The 20,783-nt window shown below is 35.4% G+C and overlaps 1 protein-coding gene, 1 long non-coding RNA gene and 1 pseudogene across 4 annotated transcripts; 2 read left to right on the forward strand and 1 right to left on the reverse strand.

Moving 5' to 3' along the window:
* The first annotated feature begins 1,106 nt into the window (after positions 1 to 1,106).
* LOC105113826 (uncharacterized) lies at positions 1,107 to 4,349 on the forward strand. Of its 2 annotated transcripts, XR_840030.1 has the most exons (6): positions 1,107 to 1,504; positions 1,700 to 1,859; positions 1,937 to 2,023; positions 3,145 to 3,355; positions 3,446 to 3,610; positions 4,055 to 4,349. It is a non-coding gene; the product is annotated as an uncharacterized LOC105113826 (long non-coding RNA). The 2 variants fall into 2 exon arrangements; XR_840029.1 differs by having other exon boundaries at positions 1,107 to 1,859.
* A 9,537-nt stretch (positions 4,350 to 13,886) lies between these two features.
* On the forward strand, positions 13,887 to 16,662 carry LOC105113829 (protein root UVB sensitive 1, chloroplastic-like; annotated as a pseudogene).
* A 1,559-nt stretch (positions 16,663 to 18,221) lies between these two features.
* On the reverse strand, positions 18,222 to 19,382 carry LOC105113825 (DNA-directed RNA polymerase III subunit RPC6-like). 2 transcript variants are annotated; one of them, XM_011010160.1, is made up of 2 exons: positions 19,156 to 19,382; positions 18,222 to 19,066 (listed from the first exon to the last, which is right to left on the reverse strand). In XM_011010160.1, the coding sequence occupies exon 2, from the start codon at positions 19,062 to 19,064 to the stop codon at positions 18,339 to 18,341; it is 726 nt and encodes a 241-aa protein (XP_011008462.1). In that variant the 5' UTR covers positions 19,065 to 19,066; positions 19,156 to 19,382; the 3' UTR covers positions 18,222 to 18,338. The 2 variants fall into 2 exon arrangements, with proteins under 2 accessions (XP_011008462.1, XP_011008461.1); XM_011010159.1 differs by having other exon boundaries at positions 18,222 to 19,069.
* Positions 19,383 to 20,783: the final 1,401 nt, after the last annotated feature.

The raw sequence follows: 20,783 nt of genomic DNA on the forward strand, positions 1-20,783 counted from the left end.
TATAAAAATTAATCAACAAAAAATATTTTTCAATAACAAAATTTAACTTGGTTTATAGAAAAGTGTTTTCTTTTATTTTAGACGGAAAACACATTTAAAAAATTATAAATTTTTAGAAATATCATATTATTTGATAATTATAACAAATTCAGTTTTTAAATTTTTGATTGCCATATATGTTGTTTTGATTTTTTTTTCAATTTTACCTCTTAAAATTTGATTTTTATATTAATTTTGGTCTTTATTTTTATGATTGTTTTTTGTTTTTTATTTTTTTTTCGAATTTGATCCTCATTCTTTTGATTGTTACTTATTTTATTTGAAATAATTTATAAAATTATTATTATTATTATTTTAATTTCATTGTCTTTTAATTTTTTTATATGTTAAATTTAATCTCTAATATTTTGATTATTTTTTATTTTATTTGAGATAATTTAATAAATTAGATTTCTTTTCAATTTTATTCTCATTAATTTATAAGATTTATATCTCATTATTTTAATAAATTTGAAAAAAAATATTAATAAGTTATTTTCTGACTTATTTTTCTTAATATAACCAAACATTAAAAATTATTTTTTAATTTATTTTCCATCACACACTATTAAACATAAAAAATTAATTTATTTTTCAAAAAAACTATTTTATAAAAAAGTTACTTTCTAGTAAATAAACAGACCTTAATTTTTAATTTTTGTTCCTAACCAAAAGAAAAAGATGGGTGATAAAGAGGTTTTTTTTTTAAATATTCAAATACCATATTTTTACTAAGAAAAAGAGTGTTTTAAAAATTTTATTTTTAATATTAGTATAATAAAATAATTTAATAATTCTTATAAAATTTATTTTTAAAAAATTTATATTAAAAAACAAATTTAAAACTCTGATTTAAATAGAGTGGAGTTGTGATTGTTTTTTTAAAGTGTTTTTAATTTTAAAAATTTTAAAATAATATATTTTTTATTTTTTAAAAATTATTTTTAATATTAATATATTAAAATGATTTAAAAATAAAAAAAATTACCAAAAACATATTTTGTTTTTTTTTTTTGTTTTTTTTTAAATACCTTTAAAATGCAAACATAAATATGCCTTCTTCAAGAGAAGAATGATAGAAATGAGACACATCGGAGGCAGAGAGGATGCCTTTCTGTTTGTGTTACTGGTTGGAGATGTGATGGTGATGGCGGTGTTCGACACACATCCTCTTTCTAAGCCAAAGTGACAAAAAAGAGATGAGATGGAGGCGTCGAGCAGACAGATAGAAAATATGATAAGGGAGTCGCGCCTAACATCAATGATGGTGGTGCCGGCGATGCTTGTGTACCGGAGACGAGGATGTCGAGTATCAAAAAAAAGTATTAATTGTTATAGGGTTGATAATAAAAATAACATTGGAGCCAAAAACATTAAATAGTTGAATTAATGAAATTTATAGCCCTTGCTAGCTAAAGAACTGGAGAGTTAGAATGCAATGGAATCCATAGCCCATGTCAACGGGGTAAGCCTTTCTCTTGCAAAGTTATTCGTTCATGTTCAATTTTTGTCAATGTTACACGGACGATTCAAATCTAACACCTTCTCCTAACCAAATTAGTGTTTTTTTCCATGTTCCTCTCGTTTTGTTTGGATTTTTCCAGTTATTGCTTCTCTTAATGCTTACACATTTTGTATTTTACGTGTGTTATCTTCCCAGTATATGTTTGTAGATTTGGAGATTTGTTCTTCCATGTTCCAAAAAGTCTGTGCTTTTGTTGGATGCTTCAGCCTTGCCTTTTAGATTCGTTTGTTTTTTGTGCTGCATTTCTCTGGACGTTTATTTTGGCGTTTCGGGAATCCAGTTCGAGCTCAAACAGGTTTGTGTCGATCTTCTTTCTGTTTGGTTTGGTTCTTATATTTTCTGGAGCCTTACGACAAGGGGATTTCTTAACAGGTGGTCAGCCCACAACTTGTAGACTCCTTCAATTAGCCGGTGCTCCTGCTTTTATATGCGTTGTTCTTGCTGCGTCGTTTAATCCAGGTTGGTTTTTGTTTTTTAATTTCTTTGATTGAGGGAAGGAGGGGGTCATTCCGTGTTTGCTGCCATTAGTTTAAGAACCCCCATAGTAATATAGGGAACTGGAGGAACAAGTTTAATTGCTGATAACAAAACACAAAAGATAAGATAGCGTGGATGGCATGAACTGTTTTGTTGTTGAGACAAATTAACACGCAGAAGACATCTTATTCAGTTAGAAGTTCAACGGTGGAAGGAAAGGAATGGATAGCAACAAAAGCATTTCATCATATGTCATATTCTTACCATCTCTTCCTTACTCTCTTTGCATTTTAACTTTCAAAGCATGTGCTAACAATTCAATTCGTTTAGGATAGTGGGTGGTGAGTCAATCATGTTTGTCTTCTAATACATTTGTTTTTTTTATCAAATACATACCGAGGATCATCCATAACTGGCATGGTTTATACATGCTAACACGTCTTTCTTTCTTTCTTTCTTTCTTTTTTTTTTATACATTTCATATAAAAAATCTTTGTTGTTGTGTTGAAATGGGCTAACTATTCAAGAAAGTAGGCCGTTGATTTATGAATCCTTACCAATAACTAAAAACAGCTCAGGATATGCAAGCAACAACTTTTTGTTTATAGGAGTTTAAGACTATACAGTTATTCATAGTTAAAAAAATCATCCTTCATTCTTATTTTAATCAAATCTATTAGCCAAATTATAAATCTATGTATGGTTTAGCAAGTTTTCTTGACAATGTGTGAAAAACACCATTTAATTTAATGTACATGGCTTTGTAGGTTTGGATTAATATATATGTTCTAAGACTCTTTTAAAATGGGATTGTAATGATCTATGAATGATGAGGGTTCTTTTGTTTAACATTAAATGAGCATGCGAATGTTATCAAAATATCGATGTTTGATCATTGCAGCTAGGTTGAACTACAGTTCAATTTTAATAAGTTTATTCATTAGAATCAAATTTATTTTTCATTGAGCCACATTTATGTGATGTGGAATAGAAGTTTGGAATGAACAAATTATATATAATCATCTCTACGCAAGACAGTTTAATTATGGTACTTCGGGAGAAAAAAAATTGATGTTGGTGATTGCCTTTTTTATTTTTTATAGAACATCATCTTACATAAACCATCCAGATCATTTGGACCCACAGCTACAACAAACTCAGCCCCTAAACTGATGTTGCCATCAACCTCCAAACATCCTGACACCAACATTCTTTACAGCTGTGTCATCTGCCACATAGACTCATATACCTAGAACTAAGAGGAAGCTAGACTTTGAATGCACTGTTTCAAGCAGCAACCACATGTATGTCCAGGTCTGATTCTCACACATAAATGTCTTTTCGTTCCTATATAATGCTTTGAGTGTTCTTTCCTTTGTATGGTGTGTTAATAATTCTTTTTAGATTGTCTACTTGCAGTCTCACAACTGAGGTCCAGACCACGATTTCTGAGGAAGGTGATCAGTGCGAGGATGATCTCAGCCCGACACAGCTTCCCAGTTAATCCCCACCAAACAAGAAACAACATCCATCCCTGTCGTTGCAGTGATAGGTGCATTTTTTTATTCGGTAAGATCTATGTCCCCAAATGCTATTCTGCCATCTTTAGTTTGCACTTATGATATGCTCAGTGCTGTCAGTGTCTCTTATATTGCCTTTTCCAAATTGACTCACCTTGAAGTGTCTTAAAGAAACAGGACTGATTTATTAGTTTATAGGTATCTGATGTTGGTTAATTCACAGAAACCTTTCAAACACAGTTACCCCCTGAAATCTCCTCTTCCCTAGCCTCTCCTAACAAATTCTTTTATGATTGTTGCAAACCAAGCCACCATCCACTTTACATTTGGCTTATGAGTTTGTTTGTGGCAGTTTAAATAATGCGTATGCATTGTTTTCTACAGAGTTCCCTCCCAATCAATTTTGATTTTTCTTACACATGCTACACAGTTAACTCTTTCCGAATTTGTTCCTTTCATGCTTTTACCATCTTATAAAGCCTTACTTATGCAGGATCGATTGCCCCCCCCTACATTGCCTTGATAACAATCATTTTGTCCAGGAGCATGTCTTGCATTTGCATGGTTTTCACTCCAGTGCTTCTATTCTCTGCTTTCGTTTTGAACACATAGAACACATTCTGTTCTGCTTTGTGCACTGCATTTATTTTATTTTTCTTTTTTGCGATACCTCTGGCTTAACCAATATTGGCACTGTCTGTTTGCTATTTCATTCACTTTCGCCTATGTCTTTCCTCTAATTGGAATGGCTTTTCAAGGCTGGTTTAGTTGCTGCGATGCTTCTACTATGCTTAGCTTTTTTTTTTTTTTTTTTTACTATGGATTGTTATCCTTTGCATTGCTCAAGATTGTGATTCACTTACATCCCATGCTTTGACACTTATTGTGATTGCCAAATGCAAAAACAATGTCCACAGCGAAGCCAAATAGTAATATTGGATGTTAGAAGACCAAATTGGTCCAGAAAGAGAAACAATAACAAGATTGGAATGGTCTTAAATACCTTCACATCATACTCCTTTCTTGATAGGATTTCTGGAGCAATATAGGCTGTTGTTCCCACAGTAGACTTGGGTTGGGAATGCAACATATAAGACTGCACAAAATAGGGTTAAAACATTGATTATTTAGATTTACAATTAATGTCTTCAATGTAAGGTGAATTACTAAGTTCACTGCCTTAGAATAGCCAAAGTCGCATATCTTACGACGGCAATGGTAAGCTTCCATATAAGAGGGTGTTTTCCAACTTAAGATCTCTATGACAAATTTGCTATAGCAAAAGTTAGCGATTGATTAGTTGTTGAAGAGTAAGAGTTGGAATAAAGTCTTTGTGTTTAATGGTTAGGTCAATATGTTGCTTTGCAATCATTTTGTTAAAAAATTGATCAAATTTTGGGGCCAAACCACTCATATTCATTCTGGCTTCAATTATTTCTTGTGGGCTTGTTGAAGATTGAAAAGAAAAAGGAAGAAAAAGAAGAAGTTAGCCATGGTGGCAAAGGTGTTTTTAGTTCAACGACAAACTTGTAATATTAATGTTGCAAGGGCTCTAGTTATTAAATGGGATATAATGACAATATTCCAAATGATCTAACATTTTTTTGTTAACTTTTTTTTCCCCTTCTGTGCTAGCTTAGATGTAAACTGTTATGATCATATAAACTCCAGGATGTGTATTTTTCAAAAGAACAAAGACAGTGAAAATATGAGAAGTTTTTTGTAATTATCCCATAAATATATTATGCAATTTTGCTCAATTATGTTTTAGATCATTTCTAAGATATAAAGGGACACCACTATAATTTTCTTTTATAAGCCAGAAATTAATTAATTATTTAAGGAAACCACCACTCTTACACAACTATTAAACCTGCATAGCAAGGCTCCTAATAATACAAGAAGAGTTGGATGGAAGATTTCACCTTCTCATGATGAGAGTAGAAAAAGAAAAAGATTGTTTTTGTTTTACAAATTTAATAAATGGGAATGAAAAACTAAAAAAAGATTATGGGATTTAAATTGGCAGTTTTTATTTATTATTATTATTATTATATGAACTTTGATTATTTAGGGTTTTTAATACTTTAAAAGTTCAATATAATGATTGATACATGAATTACTTATCAATTTAATAGTTTATTATTATTATTATTATTATATGAACTTTGATTATTTAGGATTTTTAATACTTTAGAAGTTTGAAATGGGTGGTGATGGTGAACTGATGGAAGTGATTCTTCCAATCTCTTTTCCCTATTCTTGCTCTTCTTCTTGTCCTCCTCTGTTATCTTGCAATTGGCTTCCTTAGCACTTGCAAGAACTCAACAAGAAGAGAGAGAGGAGGTTTGGGAAGTCAAATGTTGCTGGTTGATTTAGGAGATGGGATGCATGAGAAGGGAAAAGAAAATCAGCAGCAGATTTTTTTTTTAAAAAAAAATGATATTTACTCTTTTAAACAACACACAATGTTTTAGCTTCTCTTTTAGTTACAAGAATTGCCATGCTTGGCTATCTTAGCAATATTAAGGGACCCTGGGAAATAAGGACATGCTATTGTTATTTTGCAGCTATAAGAGTGTAATAGAATAGAGAGCATGGGAAAATCACAATGAATGAACATTGAGTCAAATTCATGGAATTCTGTTCTATCTTCCCTTTCTTTTAGTTTCTCACTAACCTATAAACAACATGAGTGGAACTTGGCTACCAACCATTTCCATCACTAAGGCACCTCTGGATGTTATCTAAATTGGTTCCCGCTCAATTAGACACGCAACAAGTGGTATGAGAGCGGTCAATTGTTGGACCCAAGACATGACAACTGATACTAAGCCTTGAGACATGTTTGGGGAGATTAAGGATCTTCTTCTTAGGTCGATGAATCAAAATAGGTTGATTTTTTCACAAGTTGGAAGGGGGTCTCTACCCCTACAAGGCTGCTGGGTTGCTGAAAAGGCAACAAAGGGCACCACCTCCAATAGTTCAAGTCTAAACAAGGGATCTCTTTCTCCTAACCCATCTCCATATTCATCTTCCAGTCCACCTCTAATTTCTAGTAAATTTACTGGTCAAAATTCTTTCAGTGTTGTTGGGTTACAATTCTGTTCTACGCTGGGTTAAAATTTTAGGCCAATTAGAGTTTGGAAATAGATTATTTTAGAGGGTCGAAGTTACTGGACGAATCTTGTTAAATTTATCTATTTGGAGCTTTGTCTATTGTTTGGACTATATCTAAAGTGATATATGATGGGCTTGCTAATTTATCCAAACAAGAAAAAACAACATGTTTGAACTTTGAATTCAGAACTAAAATCTATCAGGAATGTGTGAAAATTGAAGAAACACTGTTTCCTTGTGTATTATGGATTCTAGTCAATACAAGGATTCCTTAATGCTCTTGGATGCATGTATGATAGTTTTTGGCTTATCTATTCTACAAGGATCTCATGTCAAACAATGAGGCATTTATGACAACAACCATTATCCATAGTTTGGAAGGATTCCATATCCAAGTGGCAAAAACTTCTCCAAAATAAAAAAGTAAGAGGCAACAAGTTTTCTTGTTTCTAAGGACAAATATGGCGGCAATAAGGCTTTATATAAAGCCTTGTTTCATATTTATTTTGTTTTCTTCTCCTCTCATGGCAACAAAAATAATTTATTCTTATGGATTTTTTTTTTGAGCTTTTATTTGGACTATTTAATGGGGTCAGGAGCCTTGCCATTGCTTCTAATGGGCTTAGTTCGTATTGAGCTTGAGTTTGATTAATTAGTTAAGGTCCTTGTTTAGGTTTAATTAAAATTAGTTCTCCACTATGGCCCAAAGCTTGTTTGGTTTCAAACATTCGGGTTTATTAACATAGGTTATAGTCAATTTAGCCCAAAATGGTAGATCTATTAAGGTTTTTATTTTCAAAAGTATAAATATTCTTTGTAAGAACAAAATATTGAGACTTGAGAGAGATTCTCGTATTCTTTGATTCTCTAATGAACTAAATTGATTTATTAAAGATTATTTGGCTTCATGGCAGGATATACTTCTTATTTGCGAATTGTTATTCATAGGGTGGGGGTTTTTATTTCAATAATACTGATGTCTAGGAACAAGTTTTCATTGTGTCACTCCTATTAGACTTATTTAAGCTTTTCAAGATTTGTCGTTAACCGTGTTATGGGTTGCATGACCGTGTGATCTCGAGGTTTTTATCAACTGTTTTAACCACTACACCAGAATTATTGTTTGAGATTACAGGGAAGACTGTTGAAGCAAGAAGTGGAATGCTGAGCTGCAAGCATAGTGGGAAATTGTAATCTGTATATCTTGTTACTAACTATTTTAAACTCATTAGCAAGCGTAAAGAAGACAAACAATATGTATGGGAGTTGAAGGTCGACAGAGCATTTGCAATCTCTGAGGATACTTGGAATGAGCCTCTGGGACATGGAACTGAGATGAGATTGCATCTCTGGGAAGAAGTTGGAGAGTACTTTAAAGAGAGTAAATTGAAAGATTTGGTGAAGAAATATTTTGAATTCATCAACTTTCCAATCTATTTGTGGGCAAGTAAAGAGGTTGACGTGGAGGTTGATGTAGATGAAGATGAGTCTAGTGATGAAGATGAAACAACTAAAAACAGCTCTTTTGATGATGAAGGAGAATATGAGAAAAGTGAAGATGAGGATGTAGAGGATAAACCAAAAAAATGAAGGAGACTTTTTATGAGTGGGGGAATTTGAATGATGTTAAGGCTTTATGGTTGAGAAATCCAAAGGAGGTGACAAGAGCAGTACACAAAATTCTACCACTCTCTAGGAAAGGATTTTGGCGAAGAGAAGCCATTGGCATGGAGTCACTTCACTGCAGAAGGTGATGTTGAATTCAAGGCTGTTTTGTTTGTTCCACCAAAGGCTCCTCATGATCTATATGATAGTTATTGTAACTCTAATAAAGCCAACTGTTAGGGTTTCTTAATAAGTGAAGAAGAAAGAGATGAAGAACAGAGAATTTGTGAGAAAGAATTCGAGAGAGAAGAGTTGAGATTGAATTTTTTTGTATTCTATATTCTGTTTTTTACTGATAACCTTCATCATGGTTTTATAGCAACTGAATTTAACTACTAACTGACTATTCTAACTACCTATGACAGCTGTAACAATATATAACTAACTCTGACTAACAACTAACAAAATTAGTCTTCCCTTTGCTAACGTGTTGTAGAAGCTACTAATCCTACACCACCCTTAGCTTGCCCATATACTGCATTCCTTCTAGGTATGTAATAGTACCCCTCCATTCAAGATTCTTGTCCTAAGAATCTAAAGCTGGTCACGTATCAATACTGAAATCTGGGAATTGTAACTGCAGCTCTGTCAATTCTTCCTATATAGCATCTTCAGGGAATGAACTCGACCATTGAATTAAACCTGCTACCACAACTGCATTACTTTTCTTCATAAGTTTCCTTTCCAGTATTGTAACTAGGTACACTTTAACTGTACCCTCATTATCTATGATGGGCAGAGCTTAAGAAACAATGGCGATCTCTCCCACCTTTTTTCTTAATAACGAGACATGGAATACAGGATGCACTACACCTCTTGTAGGCAACTGCTCCAATACGTTCAAGGATTTGGTAAAAACCATAATACTTGGGATTTAGCTTGTAATGCTTCCTGTACATGACACTGCTTTGCTTGTAGGGTTGAAGCTTTAGAAAAACCTAATCTCCTACCAAAAATGTCCTCTCTGATTGTCTTCTGTCTGCCACCTGCCTCATTCGATTCCTTGCCCCTTCGAGCAGCCCTTTTAACTGATCTATATTGATCCTTCTCTGCATCCATTCCTCCACAGCAACTACTTGAGAAGCCTTAGTAAGCACCATCTCCCTTGCTGGAGGCTCATATCCATATAAAGCCTGGAATTGGGACATGCTGATCGTGGAATGGAAGCTGCTATTATACCACCACTGTGTTGTGGATATCCACTGATGCCACTTCTTTGGATAATGCATAGTAATATATCGTAAGTAAGTTTCTAGGCATTGGTTTACCATTTCGGTCTGCCCATCTGTTTGTGGATGGTAGACTGTACTTAGTAACAACTTGACCCCTAGGTGTTTGAACAATTCTTTCCAAAATAAGCTTGTGAAAACCTTATCTCTATCTGTCAAAATTGTGGTAGGCAAGCCATGAAACTTGTAGACGTGATCCAAAAAAGACTTAGCAACCTCTTGGGCCGTGAATGGATGTGCTAGGGTGATAAAATGCCCATACTCGGTGAAGCAATCAACGATGACCATGATAGTATCCCTGCCCTTGAATTTTGGAAGCCCTTCTGTGAAATCCATAGTAATATCCTGCCAAGGACCATGTGGAGGGGAAAGAGCTTGTAACAAACCAGGGTAAGGCACCCTTTCAGCTTTGGCTTGTTTACAAACATCACAATGCTGCACTAGTTGATAGACTAATTTCTTCATGGAAGGCCAGTAAAAATGAACCTTAAGTCGCCTATAGGTGTTCTAAATCCCTGCATGCCCTCCAATATAGGAATCATGGATTGTTTTGATGACCCTGTAGCTCTTATAACAATTCTTTTTTTATACTTTACCACCCCGTTAGTATAAGTAAAATTTGGAGCTTGTGTAGCATCTATCATTTTACCCTATATGATGTCCTGCAGCCTGGCATCATCTTTGTAAAAGCTGTAAATCTGGCCATACCAGGAAGGAACCACTGGTGTTATTGCTATGAGCCATCCCCCTGTCATGTCTGTTCCTTGGTAGCTATCTTCACTCTGCATAATCCTTTTTGATAAGGCATCAACAACTTTGTTCTCCTTTCCCTTTTTATACCTGATTCGATAGTTCAATCCTAACAGCTTGGTCAACCCCTTCGTCTGAATAGGAGTGTGGATTTTCTGATCAAGTAGGTATGTTAGGGTTTCATGATCAGCTTGTATAATAAACCGATCTTGTTCCAAGTAATGTTGCCATTTATCTACTGCCATCAGTATAGCTAGATATTCCTTCTCATAAATAGACAATCCCAAATGTTTTACTCCCAAGGCCTTGCTCATGAATGCCAACGGCTTTCCTTCTTAGCTAAGCACTACCCCAATTCCACTATCACAGGCGTCTGTCTCTAAGACAAATGGTTTGGTAAAGTCAGGTAAGGCTAGGATTGAAGTTTCACATAAAGCTTGCTTCAGATTTTGGAAAGCTTCCAATGCCCCCTCATGCCACACAAAATTCTTCTTCTTGAGTAATTCTATCAAAGGTTTACTAATGACACCAAACTTCCTGATGAACTTTTGATAATAACCAGTCAAGCAAAAGAATCCTCTTAGCTCCTTGATAGTCTTTGGAATTGGCCATTCCTGTACAGCCTGTCTTCTTAGGATCTGTAGCCACCCCTTCAGCAGAGATTATATGCCCCAAATACTCTACCTTTGGTTCAGCAAAATTGCATTTTGATCTCTTTGCATATAGCTGGTTGGTCTTCAGGATCTCCAGGCTTGTTTCAAGTGTTTGAGGTGAGCTTCTAGAGAAGAACTATAAATGAGCATTCGTAAGGCCAAAAGGCATGACTCTAAACTTATAATGCCCTTGGTGAGTGCAGAAGGCTGTTTTTTCTACATCTCCCTCATGCATTCGCACTTGATGATATCCTGGTCTTAAATCAAGTTTAGAAAAGAAACTAGATCCTTGCAGCTCATCCAGTAGGTCATCGATCAAGGGAATAGGAGATTTGTTCTTGATAATGACTTCATTCAGCTGTCTAAAGTCTACACAGAATCACCAAGTGTTGTCCTTATTTTTGATCAAAAGTACTGGTGAAGCAAATTGGCTCACACTTGGCTGAATGATGTTGCATAACATCTCTTTGACCATCTTCTCGATCTCCCCTTTTTGGAAGGAGGAGTTCTTATATGGTCTGCAGTTTACAGGTTGAGCTCCTGTTTGCAGTAGAATTCTGTGATCATGCCTCCTCCTTGGTGATAATGCAGTAAGTTTTTGGAAAACCTCTGCATAATCTGTTAATAGCTCCCCTACTTCTGTATTAGCCAAGATTGCCACCGGTGTTGTGGTTGCTTTTATCAGAAAAAATTGCCCAACGAAGCCCATGATAGAAGTTTTTAAGTTCTTCTGGACCTTCTCTACTGTCATTGGCTGGAGATTGGCTGTTTTGATGATGCCTTTGAGCTCTAGCATCCTTCCCTCCTTAAAGGTGATTTTCATCTTGATGAAATCGAATAGAATTGGTGAGAATTTCCTTAACCAATCCACCCTTAACACCATGTCACACCTCCCCAACTTCAAAATCTTTAAGTCTGCTACGAATTCATAGCTCTGCATAAACCATGTAAATCCTGCTGTATAGGAATCACATAGCATTATGCTGCCATTAGCAACAGTTACTGCTAGCACATGGGAGTTTTCTACAGAAAGTTGTAGTTCTCTTGCTACATTGGCATCAATGAACCTGTGGGTGCTGCCATTGTCAGTGAGAATGATCAGATCCCTGCCTTGATAGTTTCCTCTAATTTGTATGGTGTTGTGAGTGTAATTATCTGCTAATGCATTCAACGATAGGCCATATTCCTCAATCTTGCTATCAGGTGCCATTTCTGTACTGTTGTTTCCTGTTGCAGCATTCATAAATTCTTCCTCTTCTTGGCCTTCAATCATGTTCAGCCCTTTGGCAATGCACTTATGCCCTAGCATAAATTTGTCCCCACACTTAAAACACTATCCCAACTTGTGCCTCTGCTCATATATGGTTTCTTAGACCTTTGGTGCCTATGAATTATTGCTCACATAGTTGGATTGTTGATTACCAAAAGATCTTCCCCCTTGAACTCCCATTACTGGCTTGGTAGTGAATTTGTTCTTCCTTGCCAAGATATTGTTGGATTCCTCCTGCCACTTAGCTTGATCAAAGGCTGTCATCAACGTACCTGGCTTCAGTATCTTCGACATTGGCTTGATGTTCTCATTTAGTCCACTAATAAAGCTGGAAATGTAGTAGGACTCTGGCAATAATGGATTTAGTGAATGCATTAATGATTTTAGCTCTTCAAACCTCTACATATTTTTCCATATCGCTCTCCTGTGTTAGTTTATTGAATTCCTCCATGATATCATCTCTACTACCAAACCGGCTGCATATGACCTTTGAGAACTCTTCCCATTCTAGAATAACATCCAGTCCACACAAATATCCTTCAAACCATATTTCTGCTTTCCCTTCCAAATACAGGGACGCTATTTCCATCCACTTCTGCCATGGAGTTGCATTGAGTTTGAAAAACTTGTTGCACCTTCTTAGCCATCCTTTAGGATTGTCTCCTCAAAATGTTGTTAGATCCATCCTAGGAAATCCTGCATTAAACATTGCTCTCTGCGGTTCCTATCCATAACTTGCATCTCCTCTGCCAGGACCTTTTCCCCTTGAAATCATTCCTTCAGGGCTGCCCCTTGCTGGAGTCTGTAGTAAACCTTTAGAGTTGCTTCCCATCTCCTTTCTAGTCACGTGGTGAGCATGAAATGCCCAGAACTAACTTGATAGTGTTTCAATTTGAACACTAATCTAATCAGTCTTCTTACTTTGTTCCCCAAGCTACTCCTGGAATTCTTGTTGAATGATTTGTATTCGTTCCTCTAGTTTCTTGCAGTGTTCTTCCACGTTTTTAACCATGGTGTTAGATCTTAAGGCTCTGATATCAATTGTTAAGGTTTCTTAACAAGTGAAGAAGAAAAAGATGAAGAACAGAGAATTTGTGAGAGAAATTGAGAGAGAAGAGTTAAGACTGAATTTTCTGTATTCTATATTCTGTTTTTTACTGATAACCTTCATCATGGTTTTATAGCAACTGAATTTAACTACTAACTGACTATTCTAACTAACTATGACAGCTGTAACAATATACAACTAAATTTGACTAACAACTAATAGAATTAGCCTTCCCCTTGCTAACGTGTTGCAGAAGCTAATAATCCTGCACTACCCTTAGCTTGCCCATATACTGCATTCCTTCTAGGTACGTAACACCAACCTGAAGTTGTATGATAGTCAGTTGAGTCTTCATCTTAGATGAATTTGATGAGCTTTTGCCAAAATATTTAAATTTTTGGATGGGTCTTGTTGATTCTGACATTTTACTGCTCAATGTTTCAAGAGAAATGCCTCAACAACACAAAAATTTAAAAACAATCAAGAAGAAACTTATCAGAAAGGCACTTGATATGATTCATTAAATATGTGGATGAACTCTTTTTCTGATTTCCTCAATTTATGCTTGAGGACAAGGGTTTTTTTAAGAAATGGGAATTGTTGCAGGTTGATTTAGGAGATGGGATGAATGAGAAGACAAAAGAAGAACATATTTAAAAATGACCCGTTTCATTTTATATTCTCTTTCAGTTACAAGATTTGCCAAGTGTGGCTTTCTTAGCAATATTAGGGCGCTCCTGGAAAATAAGAAAGTGGTACTGTTATTTTGCAGTTTAAGTTTGTAAAAGAGCATAGAGCGAGCATGGAAAAATCACAATGAATGAATGTTGAGCTGAATTCATGAAATTTTGCTTTTATCCTTTTCTTTTATTTTTTCAATAACATGTAAACACCATGATGGGAACTTGGCTACTAGCCATTTCCATCAGTAAGGCACCTCTGGATGTTATCCAGATTGGTTCCCACTTAATTAGACACGCAACATCAACAAAAGCAACTGAGCTAGGTTTGTTCCTGATTTCTCTAAGGATGAGTTTGTCATGTTTCCAACATCACTGTCTTCATCACTGTTTTTTGTTAAGGAGTTATGGTCCCAATGCACAGCTCTGTTTGTATGTCTCATGCTTCCTCAAGGTTTCCTCAAAGTGTTACCTTTGATTACTTGGATTATTCTCTTTGGCAAGCCGTCCAAGGCATTGCAAGCCAAGTTAGTGGTGTCCTTACCACCCAGGTGATATCTATTATCCTTGTCATTCTTTTGTTGCTTCTACTTGTAGTAATATGCAGTTTTTTTTTTGGACGGTAAGAGGTATTTTTAAGTATTTTTAAACTATAGACGTGTTGATTTAAGTCTTCTCTTCTAGCGATCTTGCACCCCTTCATAGGCTTGCTGCATTAAGAGGAATTTAATAAATTCCTTTGGTGTTGACTCGAAGGTTTCAACCTTAAAAGTCAATAAAAGGAACATGCCTTCTTTCTTTCTTTTTTTTTGGTACCATGTAGTTTGCTTTTGATTGTTTTGATTAATGTTTATTTGTTGTTGGTTTGATAGGCATTTCTCTACGCCAATGGTTTAAGGAAAGGAGTGATTCCAACGGTTGCTGCCATCAAATGGGTGCTAAAGGATGGGATTGGGTGTATCTTAGCAAATTACACGGGTATTTGGGTGGAGACGATATAGGATGACTCAATCTGTCATTCTTTAGTTGGGAGACTGAGCCCATTTGAGCTTATCTCATTGTTTATTTTATTTATTTGGAATTATTTATGTTAAACAGTTTGGTTTGATGGGGTGAGTCCAATAGTGAGATGTTTTAGGGTTTTACTATTTATATGTTTCTTTCATTTTGTGATATTTTCATTTTGTGAGATAATTTTTCATTTTGTAAGACAATTTTGATGATTAATTAAAAATATTGCAGATTTTGCATATCTCCAATCCCCATTCTTCTCTTCCTTTGCTTTCAATTCTTAGCTTGTTTCTCTAAAAGCTTATTTCTTTTATGTTTTAAGTCTTTTTGTTCATTGTTCTGCATCAAGGATGTTTGCTGACCTTTTGGAAAATGCTTCCTTTGGTTTGGAAATGTTAACTCCTGCTTTTCCTCATCCTTTTGTTTTCACTGGTGCCACTGCTGGAGCTGGACGCTTTGCTACTGCTCTTATCCAGACAATTTCCTACTTCTAAATTATCTACTGTTGCATTGCCATATCTATTTCCTAGTAACATTTTCTTTGTTTTTTGTTTGGGTACCAAACTGCTTTTATGATGCTAATACAAATTTTTGTTTATTTAGAGTTGCTTAAAGTTGATGCTCGTAATTTGCAGGCTGCTACAAGGAGCTGTTTTTATGCTGGTTTTGCTGCTCAAAGAAACTTTGCTGAGGTAAAATTAAGACTATTCTTTTGGTTTTTTTCTTATTCTCGAATAGCAAGTTGCTTTATGGAAGCTTGGAAATGTCTCTTTTCTATGAGCTGGTGAGCTGTGTTTGTGCAGGATGTCTTTTCTTTCTGACCTTAGTAATTCCGAAGTCACTGTGATTTGTTCCTGAAAGCAATTATTAACTCTAGGTAATTGTCAAGGGTGAAGCTCAGGGAATGGTTGGCAAGTTTAGTGGTATAATGCTTGGTATAGCGTTGGCTTGCTCAGGCTCCTCAACACCCCTTGCCCTTGCTTCTTTTAGTTTGGTGACGTGGATCCGCATGTTTTGCAATCTGAAATCATATCAATCCATTCAACTAAGGACTATAAATCCTTATTGTGCAAGTAGTCAATCTCTTCTCCTTTCCTTTTGTCCCCTCATGGGGGCGCCTGATAATGTCTTTGTAACTTCATTGGTTGAAATGAGTTGATACAAAGAGAAGAAATCTTGAAGCCACTTTGAATGCAATATTTTTTGAATTTCCGTTACTATTTATAATCATAATTTAATTATGATGCTGAGGAAATAGATCTATTTCAGTTCAGTCTGTCGGAGGATATAGAAGATTGTAAACTGTAGACAGGTATTAGTCGGGTGTGTTTTCACTTGCTTTCTCTTTGTTCTTATCCATAGAACAAGTAGATGAAATGGAACCTTTACTTGCTCACACAACTATCTGCTGCCACTTTCAGTCAGCCTCTATGCAAACCTTCAAAATGGCCGTCTAATACCATGAACTCACTCTTGATTCTCAAGATTGATGTCATAATCATCTTCATAGTATTCCAAAGCTATATGACAGAAACCCCTTTTTTTCATTGCTTTAACAGGTTTAGTTTTTAGCGAGTATCTCCTCCAGTCAAAGAGGTCAATGATGAAGAACCACTTTTTCCAGCTGTACTGTTTCTTAATACTAACTCTTAAGGGTTGCCCTATATTTTTCTCCTCTGTAGTTCATGATTTTCCTGTCCTGGAAAAAGCACATCTAAGGGTATGCAGTTGCTGATATTGAGCAGAGGCTGCATCTGGGATCAAAGCTCAGTGATGTTGCCAACAACAAGAACGATGTGCTTGCATTGTTCAATTTGTATAGAGATGAAGGCTACATTTTAACTGAGCACGGGGGATGATTCTGTGTAAGTATACTAGCAGCTTTATTATTAATCTGAAATCCCCTCATCCTGTTCTCTGTTTATCTGTGCGTGTTTGATTTCTTTTCGCCAGCTCTACATCTACTTATTTCCATTCCTATTGATTTTCTGTTATATATATGCATGCATGTATGATCAATTCTTGATTGATATCTATTTTCATAAACAACAATCATCATGAAATTACTGGCAGGGTGGTAGCTTTATTGTAAAGGGCTGCTGTTTATGCTTTCTCATTGTTTTCTCGTGTAAAATGAGATATCATCCTGCAATTCAAAATCATTTTCTTGTTGCAAAATTCTGTGTAGGGAGCTATCAATTACTTGTATCGGAAGAGTTCTTTTGGTCATTTTAATTCATGCCATCTCTGATGATTGAAGTAGCTAAATTGTAACAAAATATGTAAATAAAGGAATCCAGCAAACAGCCTATGTTTTTTTATTTGTATGGAATGTTTTTCCTAAATAATGACCAATAGTAACAATCCTGATCCTGAAAAACTCTTTTCATTGTTGAAGAAAAAGAAAGGACAAGTTTTTCTTTGACATTTTCTTTTGGCTTCAGTTGAGAAGCAAGTTACTTATGGGAGGAATTGAGCTTACTAAGAGTGATTCTGTGCTGTATTTGAATTACTTGCAGCAATCAGGTAGTGCTTAAAGAAGTTCTTCACAACATGACATGCTTAAGTCACTGTTCCAAGTTAATTATTTATACTGGTTGGAGAGAGATGCTGGAATTGAAGCACGAAGTATCACTGCTGACTGCAGACCCGGGGGGAGGCTACGAATCTCTTTGGAATATGCTCAACGGGAATTCAACCATGGGAAAAATGATAGTAGGATCAATGGTTTGGGTCACTGATGGACTTATTGCCAGGCCTTCACCAAATAGAGCTTGTCTAGGAAACCTGGCCACATCAATTGCAAGCTGATGAATTTCCTTGCACCATCACATGTAGCTTTTCACCAGGGAAAGAAGAGCTTTTGATGGAAGGAGGGGACCAGCCAGCTATATGGCCATTGTTGAACCATGCTTCTGGACATAAAGCTATACTCCAATGGTTCTCAAACAAGTCTAATGTTTCTCAAACAAGTTCAGACATGCACATTGCTCGTTGACTTGGTGAAAAGACAGGGAAACTAGGCACTTCCTCGAGCCATCACTGCATGTTCTGAAGTTTCTTAGAGATGATCAAAATCGAGAGGCGAAACATCTGTCTCTAGGTGCACAAAGCTGGTTCTTTTTAAGAAATAGTAGTTAGATCTCTAGTTATTGATATAAATCCGCACTTCTTCCTATATACAAAGGATAAATTGTTTTTGAGTTCTTAGAGATTTTGAAGAAACTGGACTTTGTAAGACCCAGTGAATTTGGTAATATATACACATATTAATTGTGTACATTAGAATGAGTAGTTGAGGATAATCTAAAATGCAAGGCCAAGAGAGAAATATGTCCAGCAAAAACACGATTAAAAATCCAGCCACTTGGTGTAGTAGACACAAGTCCTTGGAGAGATAACACCGTCAGGCGTGCAAAGACTTATCCGTGGACAGACTCCGCAAGGAATGGAAGCCATTGCCCCAATTACTGCTTTCACGCCGCCGCCGCGGCCCTTGCCGACGCATTTATAGCAAACATTCCCAACCGGAACAGAACCAAACTCCCCCATCCCATTACTCTTCACTTCCATGACCTCATCATCCAAAACCAAAGCCCTGACAATCTCTTCAACCTGCTGTTTTGTCACCTCAACAGCGAAGGCTCCATTCCCTCTGATCAGCTCCGTCACCTGCTCCACCGTAGCAACCTTCTCCTCAGCTATGTATTTCACACAAAACATCCTCAACGACCCAATGAAGTCCGTATCAAGGCTCCCTGCAACATACCAGGACCCTCCAGTGAGTTCTTTGGAGGGCTGGAACTCTGTAGCCATGTAATGCTTCCTCCCTTTGTTCTGGATGTTGACCACCTCCTTGATCAAGTTCTTGGCATGCAGGGCCTTGAGAGATTTGTTGACAACGTTGTCAGGGAGGTTGGTTTCTTTCTTCATGTCTCTAGTCCAGATTCCCATATCCTTTTTGCTTCGGATCACGTCATAGAGTTTGCGCTCGTGATCGATGAGTGACTGAGAGGGAGAACTCAACCCTGGCCGCTTCCTCTTGAGGGATGAAGAGGACCCTTGAGAACGGCTCATGCCTGCTGCTTAAACAACACAGAAAAAAAATGACTACTTTCTTTATATAGCTGATAAAATGGAGAAACTGAAGAAAAAAAATTGTCTTTGCCTTGCTCCTTGATGCGTGTTTGAATCTAATCTACTAATCAAATCAGTAAGCAGCCAAGAAAACTCTCTCTCTGCTTGCCTGCCTCAAGCAAGCAAGCTGTCAAGACAGTGATTTTGTTTTTCCAGAAAGAAAGAAAAACGGAAGGAACAAAGGCAGCCCTCCGGAGAGGAGTTGAGACAGACCCCCCAGGGGTTTCAGTTCATTAGAGAAACGACGTCGTTTCTTCCCATCATTGTGCCCAGCAAACATATTTAGTAATTTCAAATACACGGTTTACCAACTGTGATACATGCCAGCCTACCAACACAAAATATCTGCTAGAGATACCAACTGGATAAATCATAAGTAAAAGGGCAAGAAGTTAAGTCAGACATTTAATAAGTTTGTTTAAGATAAAGAAGCTATGACACATATGAATCAGCTTATAGCTAACTTAATCCAAGTGTAAGAATAGCCTCGTCCCTTTAAAATATGTGCTTAGGGTTGACATCAAGACGATAATCTTGATTGAACAATTAATCTTAATATTATTAGGATATTCAAGCATAGTATTTTAGCTTATATTTTACTAGTAGACTAAAAAGCATAAATTATTTTAAAGATTTTCATGTTTATTTAGGAGGTTAAAGTCTGTTTTAGACCAATTCTTTTTTCTATTCTATATTTTTATGCTAGCATATATAATTTTTAACATAATAATTAGATTGGGTTGATATTTTATCATAAGATATTCTGTTTTATATACATTTAAGGTTTTGATTCAATTGGATATTAAAAAAAGTCTTGAAATGAGGTTGGAAGTTATTGTGTGAGAATTACATTATTTTTCTAATTAATTAGGATTTTTTTCTATTTAGATTAGTACTTTTTTATTATTTTTTTCATATTTATTTAGGATATTTTTTATCTATTGAAAAATAGACATCCATACCTTTCTATTGGTTAACATCTATATTTTTCTATATATGGTAGCCTTCTAATTCATCAAGGAGAAAGAGAACCATTCATTCGAAGTTGAGCTTCATTTTTGCTAGTACATTATAAAATTCAACTTTAGAATTATTTTAATTATTTAAATTATTATTTATTTATCTTTTAGTTTATCATAGTGTTGCGATAGTTAAGAGTTATTTGAGTTATGTTTTATTTTATTATTTTGGTTATTTTAGACTTTTAATATGTTAAGGCCTATGTATTAAGTTTGGATCTATTAAGTTAAATTAAGATTAGCTTTTGATGTGAAACCTTATGATTATGTCGTGGCCATGCAACTCACATGCAAAAAAGATAAATCTTGAAAAGCCAAATAATCAGGTTTGATAGGAGTACGACTAATACAACCAAAAGATTGATATCTTCTTCCAAGTGCAGAAGTGTCGAAGTAATAAATAACCTGATAAGACTTAAGTCAAACCACAGGGAGATTAATTGTATAAATTATAAACAACAACAGCAACAATAACAGCAATAGCAGCAGCAACAACAGTAGTATTAATTATAATAATAATAATAATAAATAATAATAATACAACAACAATAGTACTAATTATAATAATAATAATAAAGAAATAATAATAATAATAAAGAGGTTGCTGAAAACTTTGAGATAAAAGATCAATATAAGGATC

This window comes from Populus euphratica, unplaced genomic scaffold (genome assembly GCF_000495115.2).
Source record: "Populus euphratica unplaced genomic scaffold, PopEup_1.0 scaffold458.1, whole genome shotgun sequence".
NCBI classification, from domain to species: domain Eukaryota; kingdom Viridiplantae; phylum Streptophyta; class Magnoliopsida; order Malpighiales; family Salicaceae; genus Populus; species Populus euphratica.